Genomic DNA, 19,184 nt, shown 5'->3' on the forward strand with positions numbered 1-19,184 from the left:
GGGTAGGAAACCATTTCTCTTAATGTATACAACATCTTTTCAAACAGTTCTCTCAACATTTCCTGCTTTCACATACAGTTATGGACGTGTGTGGACTGGCTTACATGAGATTTTGAAAGTAATAGTCTCTGACACAATATAACATACTCTAAGATCAGTTTAAACAATGGGTCAGGACTAAAAACGGGCTGCAGGCCTCTTTCTCATGGGACAAGGGGATGTTTTCATTAAAATGGATCCCAGCTAGAGACTAAATCCTCACATTTGGGTCCTGTAGCTGAAATAGGGGTTTACGTTCCCTCACAGAATTTATATGGATAGAAAGGCCAATCCCATTTAAATCAGCATTCCTGACTAGTCATCTGGCTGCTAAGCTGGGAAACAGTAGACTCTTGGCCGGGCTGCGGGCTCGTCTCATAGTTGGACGTCCTCCTAGAAACACTAGGCTACTAAATGAATGGTGAATCATTAGTCATTAGGATTGTAAAGGTCAGGCTTGAAGTCTGTTCCCATTTGAACAGACTAACAGTGGAGGGGAATGAGGAAAAGGCTTTTAAAATCTCCAGAGACACTTATATCTAGAGTTGAAACAGGAGCCATAAGGAGTAAACTGGATTACTGCAGTAGTTTTCAATGTTTTTTTTTCCAACATATTGTTGTTTGTGTGGACATAATTACCAATTTTAGGAAATTAGGCTACTTTTTAAAATTTGTTGGATCAGCCTCTACAAAAACCCACTAAATCTGGGTTCCAAGGATATTTTTTGGGGGAAATTGTGTGTCCACAGAGAAAACGTTTGAATGACCGCTGTTGTAGTCTGATCTTGGCTTCAGCCGACTGACTTGGCACCTTGACACAACCAGCTGACGCACAGAGGTACTTCAAAATGTCCTTTCTGGCACTGCACTTTGGGAAAGGAAGCCATTTCTCTTAGTTGTTCTTGCTCTTGTTTTGCCATATGTAACTGTTTGTTTTAATTGAACCTTTTTATAAAATCAATGATAATCAAGAGTTTTTAGTGGGTATCCTATCAGTGAAGTATTTATATATCACCTACATAAGAAATTAGGACGTTGTCTGAAATTTGCACCCAGCCGCAAATCAATTAACTCATATTAAATCTAGTTATTGTTTCAACTTTATCACTAAGTGGATGTGTGTTAAGTGTGACTGAATATTCCCATATAACATGAACGCAGCACACTGTCAAGACCTTGCGCTTTTCTTGTCCAATCACAGCCGACTTCTGAAGCGAATCTCAGCGGCGATTGGCTCTCCAGCCTGTCGGTCATACTTCAGGGCGTTGCCATTTTCGGCAGCTGTCAGATTCAGAAGCGGAGCTTTCCCCCCAAACGTTAAAAACACAGGCGGCTTGCCTTAACCAGCAAGAGAGATGAACCTCGTACATGTCTGGGCGAAGGTGGTCTTCTAAGTGAAAGAAGTAAGCAAGCGATTTTTTCCAAACAAACACACATAAATAATATATTCGTGCCAGATGTGGAAGGTATAGCTTATGTCGACGCACCTAGTCCATTTTATTCCCTGATGTTTTTAGCTTGCACCTAGCTAAAGCTAACGTCAACTGACTGTCAGTTTAACGCTGTCAAGGAAACAAGCTAGCTACTTGGGCTATTTTGCGTGACAACATCAGGTTAGTTTTAGTGTGCTTTAGTACCAGTGGATTTCAGTTGCCTTTTTGGCTTTGAAACAGTCTTGAGTGTGCTAGCTAACGTTATGTATGCATCGTTAAGTGTGGCAAAAGCCCAAGTAATGCTAGTCATGTGATGTATTTTGTGATTCCTATCCTATTTTTTCCTGTACTGATGAATTTGCAACGGTCCAGCTCAGGACCCACGAGCTGCATATCAACATTTATTGACAGATTACAGATTCACTGGAAAAATATGTTTACTTTGTGCACAAACACATTTTTGCCTGCAAATACAGATTTCTCTCTGTGTGTCTCTGTCTTTTTCTCTTCTTCTGTGTCTCTCTCTCTCATTCTGTCTCTCTCCCACCTCTCTCTCTGCCTTTCTGTCTATCTTTTTCTCCCCCTGTCTTTGTCTCTCTTCCTCTCCCCCTCTCTGTTTACTCTCCCCTGCCCTTTCTGTGTCTCTGATTTTCTCTCTCCATCCCACTGCCTCCCTCCAGAGAGCTGATCCTCACCTCAGCAGCCATCACCTGACCTCTCTAATACTCCCGTCCCGTCATCGCCATGGAGACTGCCAACAACTACGTCCTGATCCATGGGAAGAACATATCCCACAATGCCTCGTCCACTGGACCCCACATGTCCATCGACAAGCTGTTCCCGGCTCTCCTCGAGTGCTTCGGCATCATATTGTGTGGCTACATAGCCGGCAGGTAGGGGTGTAACTTGAAATTCATTTTCAAGACTTTTCAAGACTCATTGGACCCTAATAGAAATTTGGTTTGCTTATTACTTAATCATATTAGAGCAAATGCACTTACATAATACTTTTTAAAACATACAAAACAATCAAAAAGTGTACAAGGGATACCAAGACATTTTTAATTGCTCTTTTTCACCTGACACTTGCCCCAATGTGGGGAAAAATCTGCATCACTACTTTAATTTGCATCCCAAAAGAGGCATTGTTAGTGGGCTGGAAATTAACACCAGCCACTAGCCAAGTGCCAAAGGTAAATTTTGACTTTTGCTGGTCAGTTTGTCAGCTCTACTAGCTACTTTCCCTAGTAGCCAGCCATAATTTGAAGGTCCTGTTTTAATCTGAAAATCTAGATGCTTGTAAAACTGTGAAAGTGAGTCGTGAACAACCACAATGGCTGTTATTGGTGTTACGACTGTTCATACAGTATTTTTCAACTCCACGGTGTGTGTTTTTTTGAGTTTTCCACATCACAACACACATATCCTTCCTCCATGCCCGCCTGCAGAGCGGACATCATCACAGAAAGCCAGGCGAAGGGTCTGGGGAACTTTGTGTCCAAGTTCGCCCTGCCGGCTCTGCTCTTTAAGAACATGGTGCTGCTGGACTTTGGAGACGTCATCTGGGCTTTTCTGTGGAGTGTATTGATCGCTAAGGTAGGTGTGTGCTTGTGCATCTGTATGTGTGTGCGTTTACATGTTTAAGTTTATGTGTATATATTCTATAGTGTTCCCACTGGCCATAGAAATTCTGGAATATCATGGTATTTTGCAAGGTATTCCAGACAGGGAAAGTCAGGGAATTTGATAAATTCTCTCAGGGAATATTAGGGAATTTTTCAATTGGGCCACTTTAAAGGAATATGCCAGAATGTATTTTACAACTTGTTTCACACATTAGATGGTGGTTTTCAGCTGGTTTCCTCCACAGCAAGCCTAGTCAACTGTTCACCCCTTTAGCACTTTTCTGAGCCGCTAACATTATTACATGGCTTTGAATACTCAACTCTGATTGGCTGATGAACACATTCTGAGGTCTGTTGTTTCTGAATAACAGACCGCTGTTTCACATCTAATGATGAACACTCCAGGGTCAGGAAGTCTGGTTTATTTTGTCGATTTCTAATCAAATTAACTAGCACTTTTGACACAAAAGACGTTACTGCAGACAACCACTCTACTAACCAAGGTTAGAAACATGAAAGATTTTTCCAATATTACTTTTAATTTATTCAGAGAGCATGAAACTTTTGATTGGTGGTTAGAGGCTGAACGGCAATCTTACTGGATTTGTTTACGTTGCTACAGGCTACAGACGTTTGGTTGCAGACGTCCTGCTGAACAATTTTTTGGGGGGTGGAAGCTTTTAAATTACTTTACCTTGTAATAAAATCATTTAAATCAGCATTTTGTGTCAAATGATCAGTGTCTTTGGTAAGTAGCTGTGTAAAAAGCGGGATAATCCTCTTCAGGGCAATCAAGATCTTGATTCACCCTGTCTGGACTCGGCTCGCTGAACATTATCCCTTTCTTAAGAAGCTAGGAAGGAATAAAATCTTTTAGGTTGTGGAAGCGCTGAGGTTTAGTTGTGGAAGGCCATGGAAAAGTCTTGCTCCCCTCCTGTGTGTGTGTAGGTGACGGTGTTTGTGCTGGTGTGTGTGCTGACGCTGATGGTGGCCAGTCCAGACAGCAGGTACAGCAAGGCCGGGCTGTACGCCATCTTCGCTACGCAGAGCAACGACTTTGCCTTAGGATACCCCATAGGTAACACAACACACACACGCACACTCACACACACACACACACACACACACAGAAGGTACTGATGAGCAGCAATGCATACAGAGAGAGAGAGAGAGTACACTTACAGGGCAAGTACAAACAGTAACTCATGGATATACACACACTCCTGCATACAAGTAATCGGTGGTGAAGAATATCTGTAGACACAAGACTTGTAGGCATGGTTTTCTCTCTCTCTCTCTCTCTCTCTCTCTCTCTCTCTCTCTCTCTTTCTCTGTCTCACACACACACACACACACACCTGCACACAAATTATAGATGCCGAACCATACATATAGACAGGTACAGTAGGCACAATACACACACACTTCTCCTCTCCTCCCCCCTCCTCTCTCACTTTCTTTCGCTCCCTCCCCTTCCCTCTCTCTCTCCCTCCCTCCCCTTCTCTCTCTCTCCCTCCCTCCCCCTCCTTTCTCTCTCTCCCTCCCTGTCATTCTCCCTCTCTTCCTCTCTCTCTCCCCATCTCTCTCTCTCCTCCCTCCCTCCCCTCCTTCTCTCTCTCCCCCTCCCCCTCCCTCTCGCTCTTTCTCCCTTTTCCTCTCTCTCCCCATCTCTCTCTCTCCCTCTCTCACTCTCTCTCGCTCTCTCTGTCTCTCCCTCCCTCCCTCCCTCCCTCTCTCTCTCTCCCTCCCTCTTTCCCCCTCCATCTCTCTCTCTCACTCTCTCACTTTCTCTCCCTCTTCCTCCCCCCCTCTCTCCCTCTCTCTCCCTCTCTCTCCCTCCCTCTCACTCTCTCTCACTCTCCCTCTCTCTCCCCCTGTCTCTGTCTCTGTCTCTCCCTCTCTCCCTCTCTCTCTCTCTCTCTGTCTCTCTCTCTCTCTGTCTCTCTCTCTCTCTCTCTAGTTGATGCCCTGTACAGGACCACATATCCAGAGTATCTCCAGTACATCTATCTAGTTGCCCCGGTCTCTCTCATGTTCCTCAATCCCATTGGCTTCGCTCTTTGTGAGGTGCAGAGGTGGAGGCAGGCCAGCCAACCACAGCGCAGCACCCTTAGCATCCTGGGAATCGTATTTCTACAGGTATATACAGGTTTGGTAGTCATTTAATGCAAATAACATTATTAACACCAGGCTCTCACAGGCAGGAGTCACAAACTCATACTGTAGGAGCCAAATAATCTTTAAGGTGATAATTGAGAAGATGATTTTCCTTAGTTTTAAGACTTCCCCTTATTTTAAGTTATAGTTAAGTGGCTTGATTTTGTGATTGCCCTACTCAGGATAGGTACTGTATGTGTTGAGTGGATAAGAATAGGAGGGGGAAGAGTGTGAGCACACAGTTTCTCTTTTTTTCATTTAATTCAGAAGCCACGACACACACTTTGAGCGTGCTGTACACCATTTCACGAAGATTTTGTCTTTATGTGTACATTCCCTCTAGGAAAAGAGTAAATGTCTCTCTCCCCCTCTCTCTCTCTCTCTCTCTCTCTCTCTCCCTCTCTCTCCAGGTATTGAAGAACCCTATAGTGTTCATGGTGATGGTGGGAATCATCTCCCACTTCGCCCTGGGCCAGCGGATCCCTGCTGTGCTGTCAGAGTTCATAGACGGCCTGGCTAACTCCTTCGGAGGGGCAGCCTTGTTCTACCTCGGCCTCTCTATGGTGGGTTTGGTTTGGGTTATATTAGATTTAGGTTATATTAGGTTAGATTAGTTTGATTTAAAGATATTCTGGCTAACTCATTCAGAGTAGCAACTGTCTTCTGCCTTGAAATCCCTTTGATTTGGTTTGTTTTGTGTAGTTTAGATTTACATTTTAGTCTAATTTAGTTTTGATTGGCTAGATTCTTTTTCTAAATTTAATTTCACTTAGTTTGCTTCAGTTTAGTTTTTGACAGTTCTGAAACATGAAAGATATTGTTACAGTAAAGTCATGTGGCTTTTTTCTGTCAGGTTGGCCAACTTAGAAAACTAACCAGGGACACTGGAGTTGCCCTGATACTGCTTATCACAGCCAAACTGTAAGTAGGACTGGCGAGGGCAAGTGTGTGTGTGTGTGTGTGTGTGTGTGTGTGTGTCGAGGGGTGAAGAGGTGGGGGGGTTCTGTCCTTGACAGTTGGAAGTCTTCTTCTGATAGCAGGAGAGAGTATTGTCTCTGTCTGTGCATGTGTGTTTTGTTTGCGTGATGCCAATACTACCAAACTATTTTGATGCCAAACTCTTTAACCTCACCAGTGACACCAATGACTCAGAAATATAGAATAAATTCCAGCATGTATGGTCCAGGACAGCAGCTTGTGAGGATAGCAGTAAAGATTGTCAAGAAGAGAATGGGACACGTTACCAAATGAGCTTGATAATTTGCCAGTTTGTTGGTACCAAGAGTCTAACCTTGTTGTCCACCAGTGACTGGTGCATCCAGATGACCTTGGTCACTTTCATTATTTTTCCAGCCAACTTGATTTTTAGAGAACCAAAGTGGCTGGTAGAGTAGACAAACTAACCAGCCACAGCCAAGATTTTGTCAGCATTTTAGTGGCTGGTATTAATGATTAATGATTATTAATGATTGATCCAGTCATCAGTTAGTAGCTTTCTGTACTTTCTGTTGTTTTGTAGCCACAGAACTGGAAGTGCTTTTGAGAGCGACTGAAGAAAGATGATACAGTTAAATTGAGAGTTAATCCCCCTTTCCCCCGTGTTGAGAGCAGGTTGCCACTCCATAATCAGTTTCTCTCTCTCTGCCTCTCTGTCTCTGTCTTGTCTTTCTCTCTCTCTCTCTCTCTCGCTCTCTCTCTCTCTCTCTCTCTCCCTCCCTCCCTCCCTCCCCCCCTCTCTCTCCAGCCTGGTGATGCCGTTGGTCTGTAAGGATATGGTGGATATCCTGGACGTAGGAGAGAACAGCACTAGTGCCAACCACACCAGTTTGTCTAACTTTGCTTTCCTATATGGAGTCTTCCCAACTGCGCCTAGTGTGGCCATCTATGCTGCACAGTACAATATGGAGCTAGAGGTGGTAAGCAGTATTAATGGTAAACTTACTTTACTTACTTTAAATAACACTTTGTAAAAAAAACCAACAGTGTTATCAAATCATTTACAAACAACAAAACAACAATATATAAAATTCTTTAAGAACAAATACAGATTATGTACAATCCCACACTGTATTCATGGTGATACATAAACCCTAATTATTTATCAGTTTATTTGAATATGATCTTATCTCACTTCTATGGGGAATACAGCAACTTTAGCAAACCTAGACTATAGCACATTACACACATACATAAAGGAATTGCTGATACAACAATGTGATTTATTATAAAATGAGAATATGTTGTCTTACAATCATCAGACACCCAGAGGTACGTTCTCAAAATCCAAATTAGACCTTACTTACTTACTTGGTTTACATGGTTAACATTAAAAAGGTTTAAAAAAAAAAAAACACAAACTGAATAGACATGGAAAACCAAAATATCCCTCAACGTAATTCTGGTAAGCAAATTCATTCTGGATGATCGCCACAAAAAATGCAAAACAAAAAAAACCTACAGTTGTGTGGCAGCCTGGCTCAGTAGCAGTGTGCTTTGCATTTTCAAATCTCTCTCTCTCTGTCTCTCTCTCTCTCTAGGTAACATCAGGGATGGTAATCAGTACGTTCCTGTCTGCACCAATCATGTATGTGTCAGCATGGTTGTTAACGATCCCTCTGATGGACCCCACCCCCCTGGTGTCAGAGCTGCAAAACGTTAGCTTCAATATCAGCATCGTCAGCCTGGTAGCGCTGGTAAGTGTGTTTGCGTACGTGTCTTGGAGCACGGCCAATGTTTTTCATGTCCTCCAGGGCTTCAGTCTGGCTGACGGGAAGGTTCATGAAGGAATACTGATTTCTACTCATGCCAGGTCTGCCTTGTGGTGCCGGTACAGCTCTGACACACAGTGAAGGAAAGTGCAGAGGGAGGTACTGATGTGTGAAGCCAGTGAGGTCCAAATGTCCCCATAAGAATAGAAAACTCAGGAAAGCAGTCAGACTGTTTTTCAGACCTCATTAGGAAAAAGCTTAAGTTAAGTTAAACATAGAGGTTAGGGTTAGATATTTAATTGTTAACGATACTTGTGTGGGAAAGATTATAAATTCAAAGAATGTGAATGTGTGTGTGTGTGTGTGTGTGTGTGTGTGTGTGTGTGTGTGTGTGTGTGTGTGTGTGTGTGTGTGTGTGTGTGTGTGTGTGTGTGTGTGTGTGTGTGTGTGTGTGTGTGTGTGTGTGTGTGTGTGTGTGTGTGTGTGTGTGTGTGTGTTTGTGTGTGTTTCAGGTGTGGACCATAGCGGTGATGTTGCTCAGTAAGAAGTTTAACAGACTTCCTCATCTGTTTGCCTTGAATCTCTTCCTGGCTCAGGTCAGTCTGCGGTCAAACTTCAAGTGATTTAAAACTTACATACAGTTAATTTATTTAAAGTGACATACAGCTCACACATACTGTTTTGATACAGTGACCGTTGAGGGACATTTTGGTTTTCCATATCTGTTCAGTTTGTGGTGTTTTTATGTTTTTTTTATTTAAACTTTTTTAAACTTTTCATTTATCCAGGGAAAGTCAACGCTTGCTCTTTTTTCAGCAATACCTGCTTCACATTCATACAGATCCACACATTCAAATTTTGCCCAGTACAACCACAGTCTTCTACTGTTGGCCAGTGAGAGGCTCCACTGGACGAACTGGGGGTTCAGTGCCTTGCTTGAGGGAACCTCAGCAGTAGATGTTGAGGGAGGGAACAGCATTTCTCATTCGCTTAACTCTGCCCAGATCTTTCCATGTGTGAAAATGAAAGAACGACAAATGTAAAATGTAGTGATTGTGCTTTTTTGCTCTGCCTTTTTCTACTACTCTACTGTATTCTACTCTGCTCTACTCTGCTCTCTCCAGTTCCTGGTGTGTGTCAGTATGATCCTGTGGAACTTTTTGGTGAAACAGGAGGACCATCTGCTTGGCCAAGTTCTCACCTTCACCTTGCTCTATGGATCTCTATACAGCACTTATATATGGACAGGTAAGTGTATGTGTGTGTCTGTCTGTTTAAATGAATGAGGTTTAGTTTGCATGTGTGTGCGTACATGTCTGTTTTTCCATATGTGTTCTTTTGTTTTTCAGGTTTAATCCCTCTCTGTCTGGCCCTGACGAACAGAGACGACCTGTTGAGGCTCCGCCCAGGAGTCTTCATGATCCTGGGATGGGGGTAGGTCAGCACACTCAAACACATCAGGGCATTACTGTATATATCCACACAGTCCATCCTGGCCCTTGCAGGATACAGCTAACTGGCTAGCCGTTGCTGCCGGTGGCTCTATATACCTGTTAGCATTACAAAGTTATCAATTTGTACCATGTTACAGTCTGCTGACAGCAGGGAGAACCATATATGCTAGAGTCGACATCGCTTACATCATGAAAAGCCGACAAAAATGCAAATTACACTTGTAGGTTTGGTTTACCAATGATCTAAGTATACTTGGTTTACATGGTTTACATTATATGGGAAACACTGTTATGCAATAGACATTCTTGACATATTTTTTGGCACATGCTGTACTCTTCAACAGTATAACTAATAACTATATAATTACTATAACTATAACTAATAGGCAGGTATTAACACACATTAAACACGTCAAAACAAGAGATGTACTTTCGCTCTAATCAATGGCCAGGGGCTTTTATTGTGAAAAAATAGAGAACATGAATTTGTCAAGAAAGGAACAGCAAACACTCCATACAGCACAAATAAATAAACTTAACAAAATGAATTACTGAGACAGTAGAAAATGAAAATGCTTGGAATTTGCTCGGTTGGAATGAAATCAGATTTAGATTTATATGAGCAACATTGGTGTATTTATAGTGTACTGTGCAATGTGTGTGTGTGTGTGTCTGTGTGTGTGTGTGTGTGTGTGTGTGTGTGTGTGTGTGTGTGTGTGTGTATGTGTGTGTGTAGGGTTCCGTTCCTGATGGTAGGAGGTCTTCTGATGGCAGGAGAGAGGACGACTGACACCATAGACTCCGCCTTCTTCTACGGCAGGGCTCAGGTTAGAAACCACCTGTTGCAACTCGACACCACAACCTCATATTCTATTCCACTCTGTACTTTTCTCTTCTTTTCTGCCCTCATCTCTTTCCTTTTCATCTCTCCCCCTTTTCTTCTGCTCCGCTTGACTCTATTTGTCAAGCAGACTATTTCTATTTTGAGTTATGAAAGTCTTACAAACCTTATTTTCCATCTAGAAGTCACACTCTTGAAGACTAAATGCAAATATACCCCTTAGGTTAGATGGGGGAATAAATTCTGGATTGTGTAGTCCAAGAACTTGAGCTGGAGAAGGAGGCAGAACAGATCCCAACTTCTACTTTACTGGTTTCTATTGTTGCCCCTGTGTATGACAAGCTTGGCCAATAGCTAGTTAGCCTTGTTTTGGATGCTCCCTCCCTCTCTGGTGGGTCTGAGCCTGGATGACTAGATCCCAATGCTATATTCACATCAGTTCTGTTTTGTTTGTTTTGACATGTTCTATTCTATTCTATTCTATTCTATTCTAGATAATAAGCACAGCGGTGGTGCTTTCAGTCAGCCTGGTGCTTGGTGCTGTGTGTCTGATGGGTCTCAGTCAGGGAGGCAGGGAGCAGAGAGACTACCAGGCCCTGGACAGAGCCTCTGTAACGGGCATCAACGAGGAGCTGAGGACCCCTGGTGGCCTGGAGGATCAACTGCAGCATCAGCAGACGGGAAGTTCACCTGACGGCAGCATCAACTCAGGTAGCTGTCTTCTGTGTCTCCACTTTGGGTTTATTTTGACTTGAATCAAAGCTGTCACGGAAGGGATTTGTCAGGTTTTGTGGTTAACATCATCCATTTAGCCTGTGATTGTTGGTAAATTAAGGTTTCTGAAGTGCTGAGCGGGCTGTTTCAAGGACTGGAATCAGGTTTGTTCTGCTAACCCTAACCCTAACCTGGATGACAGGTTACAAAAACTCTGCCGAGCTACTTGTGAACCTAAACAAACCAAATACAAAAATGCAACAAAGTAAACTTTTCCACTGTGGTTCGTCCCAAAGAAAACAAAGTGTCCACTTTATAACCCCAAAGACCCCACCCACCTTTCCTCTAACAACCAAGTTAGGTTTCTACATACAGTAGGTGCTCTAAATAGCACAAGGGGTAGTTATATCAGATCTGGAGTATTGTTAAATGTTGATGTATTTCAGGTTTTTATAGACACAATAAAGCAATAATACCCAATAGCCATAGTCCAGTGTCCAAAAGGCAAAAGATAGCACACATGCAGGTCTTTCATACAAAATAGACAGTCACCAGTACAGTTACAGTACTAAAACACCAGATATACCACAGATACCAATACATGTGTACTGACTGGAAAGTTTTGTTAACAGGAGAATACATACACAAGAATAAAAAACAGGAGAAAACAAGCAACAGTCATGCATTATTCATTATCAGCATGGCTGGAAGGCGTCTTTGACGAATCAGGTTGCTTGGCTCAATCTTGTAATAATATCTGTTGGAGATTTCCTGGATATTTTTTTTTAGTAGATGTTTCTGTTGTTTGTGTTTTGTTGCCAGACTTCCACAGCTGCTCTCCTCTCCAGGCCATACCTGACATGATCGCCAGCACGCAGAGGGAACACACACACAGTACAGGTAACAAACACACACACACACACACACGCACACACACATATATGCAAACATAAAATAAAGGTAACATACTGTACACACACATTGACATACACAGACAATACAGGTAACATACAAACATACACATACTCACACACACATACGCAGTCTTTCTCTTCCTCTACAGTAGATAGATACAAGTAAACATAGACCCACAAGTTTACACAAACTCTATCAAATAGATTTAGAAATCAACAGATTATTTCCTTATGTTCTTGATGGATTGAAAGTGATTGAATACACTTTTATTTTGCCACACAGTCAAAGGCAAACTTCTTGGAACAGTGAGATAAAGTCATTATTATTATGCTGACTCATCTACAGTGAAGGTTTTTTTTTTTTTAGCAAAATCACAATACTGAGTACTGAAATTTCCTAAATGCAAGGGGTTGTATTTTTAATTGTTTTTTTATCAGTAAGAAAGGGATTTCAGATGGACTCCCAAACAAAGTATGGTGATGGTCTACAAAATCTCAAGTTGCATGTTGGAATTTATTAAAATTATGCAAATAGCAAGCATTACCATCTCAGCCCTCACACACACAAGTTTAGAAAAAGCTATTTCCAAACTTAACGCAATTCATATCGCAGAAGCATTATTCAGCAACAGAAAATCCCAATATGCTTCTTTGTCAGTATTTATAACTTTTGGCAGTGTATGATGGATTCCACATTAAACAACAACAAGAGGCAAAAGGAAAGTCAGCTTTTGATTATGGGCTGTGTGTTAAACCTATTTTGAAAACAGTACCATCAAAGAAGACCAGCTTCAGCTCACCGCCCCAGTACTTGTGCTTTAGGCTGTTGATTATATGTCTTTGTTGTTTTATATTGCGTTGTGTGGTGGGACCATTCACCAGCTTGACTATGAATATGTTTGTGTTCCCCTCCAGGCCACAGTGGGGCGCTGTGTGACGGCCAGCAGCAGAGCTCCGCCTCCCCAGAGCAGCCGCTGAACCTGCCGCCGCCCGGGCCGCAGATCCACGACGACAAACAGACAGTCCGACACGTACTGCTGTGCCTGCTGCTCATAGTCAGCCTGCTAGCGGTGCGGATAAAATACTGTGTTAATGTGTGTGTGTGTGTGTGTGTGTGTGTGTGTGTGTGTGTGAGAGAGCGAGTACTGCTTATGTAAGACAGAGTTCAATTACCAAATTAGCAGCGAGTAAAAATGTAATCCGGCTAAATCAGATGTAGACAGAATCCAGATATCAGACGCCAGTGTGTAGCATCCAAATACTTGTGCTGCTCACTGTACAGTGTTTCAGCTCCCACAGGTTGCCCACAGTTACTTAGGCAGCTTATTCATCAATAAGCTTCACACTGGCCGGTAACTATTTGAGATGATAACATTTGAAAAATGGTCGTTGTAGTTCATTTAACACTTTCATTAAATCTTTGTTTTTTAAAACTACATCAATACGAAATGCCAGCTTTGGATGCCAGCTTTATGCATCACAGCTTTGTGCATCTCAAAATAAATCTTGAGATTTCATTTAAATTTAAACTTTACTTACAACAACTTAACCTGGGCGAGCCACTCAAGTATGAACTTTATATGGGAAACACTGCTGTGTATAGATACATGTATTGATTTCTGAATGTCTCTCTCCCTCTCTCTCTCTCTCTCTCTCTCTCTCTCTCTCTCTCTCTCTCTCTCTCTCTCTCTCTCTCTCTCTCTCTCTCTCTCTCTCTCTCTCTCTGTCTGTCTGTGTGTAGAACCTGTCCAGTTGTTTGTGGTGGTTGTTCAACAGAGATCCAGGAAGACTTTATCTAGAACTCCAGTTCTTCTGTGCTGTGGCGAACTATGGACAGGTACCTGTGTGTGTGTGTGTGTGTGTGTGTGTGTGTGTGTGTGTGTGTGTGTGTGTGTGTGTGTGTGTGTGTGTGTGTGTGTGTGTGTGTGTGTGTGTGTGTGTGTGTGTGTGTGTGTGTGTGTGTGTGTGTGTGTGTGTGTGTGTGTGTGTGTGTGTGTGTGTGTGTGTGTGTGTGTGCGCGCGCGCACTTGTGTGTATGGGATGCATGTGAGTAAATGTGTATTCGTCGTTTTTGTGGTTTTTGACGACATGTTTAGTGCTGCCTTGTTTACTTTGATAATTTATATCTGAACCAAATTTTGTGTGTATTTCCCCCCCCCCCCAGGGTTTCCTCTCCTTTGGGATCTTCGGTCTGGACAGACACCTCATCATCCTGCCCTTCAAGAAGAGGTGAGCTCAGACTTCCAGATGACCAGCAGATGACAGGACTCATCCATCACAGTTATTCTTATTATTGTTATTATTGGTGTCATTATATGTCATATTATTGTGTCTCTCCATCAGGTTGCTGAGCCTGTGGCATGGCAGAGACAGTGAGGAGTTGAGTCCCTCAGTCGTACCAGAGGAGGTCCGACTCACCTGTACCCAGTTTGTCCGCTACCACAAAGACCAGTGTGTCCAAGATATAGTACACACACGCAGGTACAAAGACTAGTGTGTGTGTATGTGTATGTATGTGTGTGTGTGTGAGTAAGCATGTGTGTTTGTACATTTCCATGTGTCTACATACATTTTATCTTCTATTTAGAATGACTGTTTTTGCATTTGAAAATGTGAGAGTTGAAAAATGTGCACATGAACATGGAAATTACTTTTACTTCAGATCACTTGACTAGATTTTAGTGGCCAGTTTTCTTGATTGTTGATGAGCTCCTCACTTCTTATGTTTTTTTCTTTTAGTGGAATGTATTGTACTTCAGTTAGGCTTTGAAAGTAAACATCTTGGGTCCATCACTGTAGAACTTTTAATTTTAATCAAATTCAAGTCCAACTGATGTTTGGATTGAAACCGTTTAGCTAGTTCCAGTACAGCAATTCTGATCGGATATTAGCTTTACTTGTTGTCAAAGAAACTTGATTTTGTTTTGTTGTCACTACCGTATTCGATGTATGGACTTTGCTCTGCACCCCATCGATATCTTTGCACGTTACCTATCTGCTGGTCTGTTGGACTCTGGTTACTTAGCCCCTCTGTCCACCAAGCACTTCTTTTTCCCATGACAAATTCAGCTCAGTGTGTCCTGCGTCAGACACTTCTACACCTGTGTGCTATCAAACTTCATCACAGTTTGCAGCACTTCAAAAAAATAATATTCTACAAATCATCTGTTTAAGCTACAGTTGAAAACCCACTGTTAAGCACTATGCTGTTTAGCTGAAAGTTTTATTAACATGTTTAATTATTTGAACTTTCAGAATTAATGAAAGTTATAGTAAATTTTTTAATGTCTAGTGCTCTGTGCGCTAAAAACATCCTGAGCTATCAAGTGCTGTGGGAACAACAAAAAGGAACCTGGTGGATGTGCAGTCTCTTTCTACACATAACAACAAGATGATATTTATTTCTAAAACCATGTAATGTAACAGTAGTAATGTGAAATCATACATATTTCATATACTGTATATGAAATTTCACATGGTGTCTGGATTTAGCCGCTGTTACATTACAAGTAAACATTGTACTAAACCTGAACTCTCCTACTAAAACGTTAGGCTGCCTTTCTGGATGTTTCAGATTCTGTTGGTGCTTTTCTTTGCTTCCCCCCTCTTCTAACACATTTTGAACTCTTTCCACTCTTCCTTTCCCCTTTCTGTCCTATTTTTTTAATCTAACCTCTCTCTTCCTCCTCCTCTTTTTTTCTACATTTCTCCCGGTTTTCTTTTCTTGGCCCCTCCTTCCATTTCTCTTCTTTCTCTCCATCCTTCCATTTCCTCTCCTCTCTCCCTCTCTCTCTGTCACCCCCTAGTGGCTCTGGGGAGAGTGTGAGCGCTCCGACAGGTGAATCCTTCCTCTGATAATGACAGGTATGGAGGAGGAGGAGGAGGAGGAGGAGGAGAAGGAGGAGCAAGAGGAGAAGGAGAGGAGAACGGGGTTTTGAAGTTGGGTGAGAACCAATATTCCCACCCCGACCAGCCTTGGTACCCACCCCAGCACCAGGATCTCCCCCTGGGACAAGAACAGAGACAGAATGGGGTCCAAATCAACCACGAGTCGCAGAACCAACACCAAATTCACCAATCTCACAATCCAGTTCAGCCCCAGGGCCAAAGTTACCTTTTTTCCAGGCCTGGAAATGAGCACCAAGCCCAGTTTACCTACCCTGATATTCCAGAGGAGCAGATTTCCCCAAGTTGCCAAGCCCAAGACTGTGCTCCGACCTCACCCCATCTCCACCCCCGTCCCCGGTCCCAAGCCGGAGGTGCGTTTTGGGGCAGCGACCTGGTAGACTGGCTGGTCGGGTCGGGCCCGTGCGTGGACCGAGCCGCGGCCCGGCTCTACGGTGGCCGGCTGCAGCAGGGAGGAGTGTTACACCACCTGACGCATCAGCATGGCTTCAAGGACGACCCCACCCTGCTGTACTGCTTCACCCAGGGGAGAGGGGCCGGGGACGGGGCGGAGGACGGGAGGGGAGAGGGTGGGGCAGGTCCCCAGAATATGTGATTGAGGAGGAGATGGGGGGGGGGGGGAGACGACTGGACAGAGTGGAGGAGAGGAGGAGAGATGGCTGGGGGAGAAGGAAAGGAGAGGAAGGTGGGAAAGATGGAGAGAGAGGAGAGGAGGGGGGTGGAAAGGGGTTAGAGGAGAGAAGGGGGGGGGGGTTAGGATAGAGGAAGAGCAAGACAGTAGTAGGAGGAGGAGGAGATGAGGGGAGGGGCTTGAAGTAATGGAGAAAAGAAAGAAAGAAAGAAGACGAGAGAAAGCAAGACCTAGATGTAGCTGCCTGCCAGTACTTGACACCTCCTGGCTCCTGACCAGGTCTTCTGAATTACTTTATTTTTTCATTTTTTTCCCCCACTGCTTTGAACATATTTCAGAGCATATTTCATATTTTTTTTTTATCTTTCAAAAGTATTTTTACAGCGATGCTGCAGTCCACCAACCCACCAGAGCAGCTGAGAAACACGAACAAGCTAGAAAACACTCTCCAAGATGTGATTGTGTGACAGATTCGCGTTTTCAAATGTATGAAGGACAAGTAAGCTTTGTTTTTAAGGAAAGGGTGCCGTCCATCCGCCTCTCATCCTCAAATATTCTATTAGTTTATGTGACTGTATACATTAAAGACAGACGGTAAAGTGAGGAGAGAAGAAGAAGAGAGAGAAGAAGACAGTATAGCAGTCACAAAGCCTCTACTCTTGACTGGGAGGTTGCAGACTTGTTCAACAGACCAATCAGCTGCTGGTATTCTTACAGCCAATAAGCTGCAGGTTTGCTCACCAAAAGCCAAGGTTCTTGTCTGCTCATTCTGTTTTTTGTTTTTTTTTTGTTTTTTTTCCTTTTCTTTTTTTTCAGATGACATGAAGTGAAATTAAATGTTTCTTCAATATCAGATATGCATGCTGCCTTTCAACCACGACAGCGGTCTGTTGACTACTTGCATGATGGAGAGAAGTTCAGACTTCTGATCCTTTTGCACTGACTGAACGATGACGTTTTTCACATGTTTTTATTATGCAACCCAGTGGATGTCTGTCTTGTGATAAGGCCGCTGAAGGTGTGTGTTATTATCGCGTTGTGTAATTCCCTCGCTGCTGTCGATTTGAAGCATTTCTATTTGGTACAAGTTACAATAACATCACTGAATGGACTCAGGGTGGGAAATTAGCGAGAGCGTTTCTATGAGGCCCGAACCCGACCAAAGCCTGAAATTTTCAATAATGGATCTTTTTCTAGCCTGACTGTGACACAAAAGTGGGCATTTAAGTGTGAAATTCTAACAAACATATCGGATCTTGTCGGGTTTAGGTTTAGGCCTGGTGCTTGGACAAATGGATAAAAAGTTAGTTTCCCACCCTGAACTGGACCAAGTTCCAATAAATTCCATTAATGGACTTGATACAATCATACCATTAAACCAGAATTTTGGGCATTAGGTTTATACACCTACACAGGATCAGTACAATCGACTTTGTTGGCATAGCGATCTGGCTTATAACACTACATGAGCTTGTTTTAATCATACCACTAAAATGAACTTGGATACAGTTTATGCTTGAGTCCTATGGCTAAAGTAGTTTTTAATTTTGGACATGGGGCTGGAAGTCGTATCTGAGTTGGAGTGACGTCATAACTTTGTTGAAATTTGCTGAAAATTGTTCAACTATCAGTGAGAAACGGGACTCACAAACTTAACGCTCCACCTGTCGTTTGCTTGTTAAGTCGCTGCTGATGTGTGATGTTTGTTACTGTGGAGTTTACGATGTGTAGGCGGAGTTGTGGGAGATGGATAGTGATATATGCACACCTAAATGACATGAGCTGTTCCCTTTTTCCTTGTCACAACCCTCCCAGACATTTATATTTACATATATATTTCTATCTTTGTGTCTTCTGCCAACTGACGCCGCAATTTGAGTTCATGCAATCCACATCAGGACTTTGTTTTGACCCCAATAGCCAAATGACACTTGAGTGATTTGTCAAGATGAGTTTTATAAGAAGATGCCTGTGTCAGCCAATGAAAATGTCAATTAGTCTGTGTGTGTTTGTGTGTGTGTGTGTGTGTGCGTGAACAAAATTATCAGTGTATGTTTGTGTGTGTGTGTGTGTGGGGGGGGGTGGATGGGGTGGGTTATTGAAAAATTAAAAGGGCAAGAGAGATTTTAATAGAAAGGGTGTGTGACGGTGTGTATTTGTGGTAAATAGGATCAGTGTGACTGTATATATGGTTGACTGTTTTGTTTGAAGTGTGTTGCTGTAAATCAATCAGGGTCAATGACTGTGTGACCACAAAAAGCCACAAATAAACTATTTGCATCCAATGTGTTCCACACAGTCAGTTATTGTAATTAAAGATAATTTAATTTAAAGCCTCATATAGTTTGATGTGAAAATCCATATAATACAGTAGAAAAGTGAACAGACAAATCTTAGCTTGCTGTCCCAGTATTTTTTGCATTTAGTTCTATATCATAATATTTCATGGATGTATTTTGTTGTGAATATATATATATATTTTTGATGATATATCTTGTCATGTATTTGTACTTTTCACAACATTATCAGTTTGGATCTCTCTTATCACCAGACACAGGATGGTCAGTGAAATAAAGGAGAGTCAGGTGAGAAGTTCAATGTTTTATTTACAAAAATCGTCTTTGGTACGGTAGCTTGATAAGACTCGTCAGCAGACAGACACCACAGCTTTTCTTTATAAAACATTTTTCTACACACATTCAGTAGTTGTGATGATGTGGGATTTATGAAAAAAAAAAACTACAAACGTCTCCCTGGTTCAG

General features: G+C 42.6%; 1 protein-coding gene across 1 annotated transcript; it reads left to right on the top strand.

Moving 5' to 3' along the window:
• The first annotated feature begins 1,396 nt into the window (after window positions 1-1,396).
• gpr155b (G protein-coupled receptor 155b) lies at window positions 1,397-15,740 on the top strand. The gene is made up of 20 exons (XM_071530763.1): window positions 1,397-1,442; window positions 2,153-2,365; window positions 2,921-3,068; window positions 4,046-4,175; window positions 5,058-5,236; window positions 5,665-5,817; window positions 6,108-6,175; window positions 6,999-7,170; window positions 7,792-7,947; window positions 8,475-8,558; window positions 9,087-9,210; window positions 9,312-9,396; window positions 10,153-10,243; window positions 10,752-10,968; window positions 11,761-11,871; window positions 12,801-12,955; window positions 13,627-13,722; window positions 14,050-14,114; window positions 14,229-14,366; window positions 15,692-15,740. The coding sequence occupies exons 2-20, from the start codon at window positions 2,217-2,219 to the stop codon at window positions 15,738-15,740; spliced, it is 2,370 nt and encodes a 789-aa protein (XP_071386864.1). The 5' UTR covers window positions 1,397-1,442; window positions 2,153-2,216.
• The last annotated feature ends 3,444 nt before the right edge of the window (window positions 15,741-19,184 follow it).

The sequence above is a fragment of the Centroberyx affinis genome, unplaced genomic scaffold (assembly GCF_046629955.1).
Source record: "Centroberyx affinis isolate AG114_WGS23_722 - 3 ecotype Tasmania unplaced genomic scaffold, CSIRO-AGI_Caff_v1 ptg001967l_1, whole genome shotgun sequence".
Lineage (NCBI taxonomy): Eukaryota > Metazoa > Chordata > Actinopteri > Beryciformes > Berycidae > Centroberyx > Centroberyx affinis.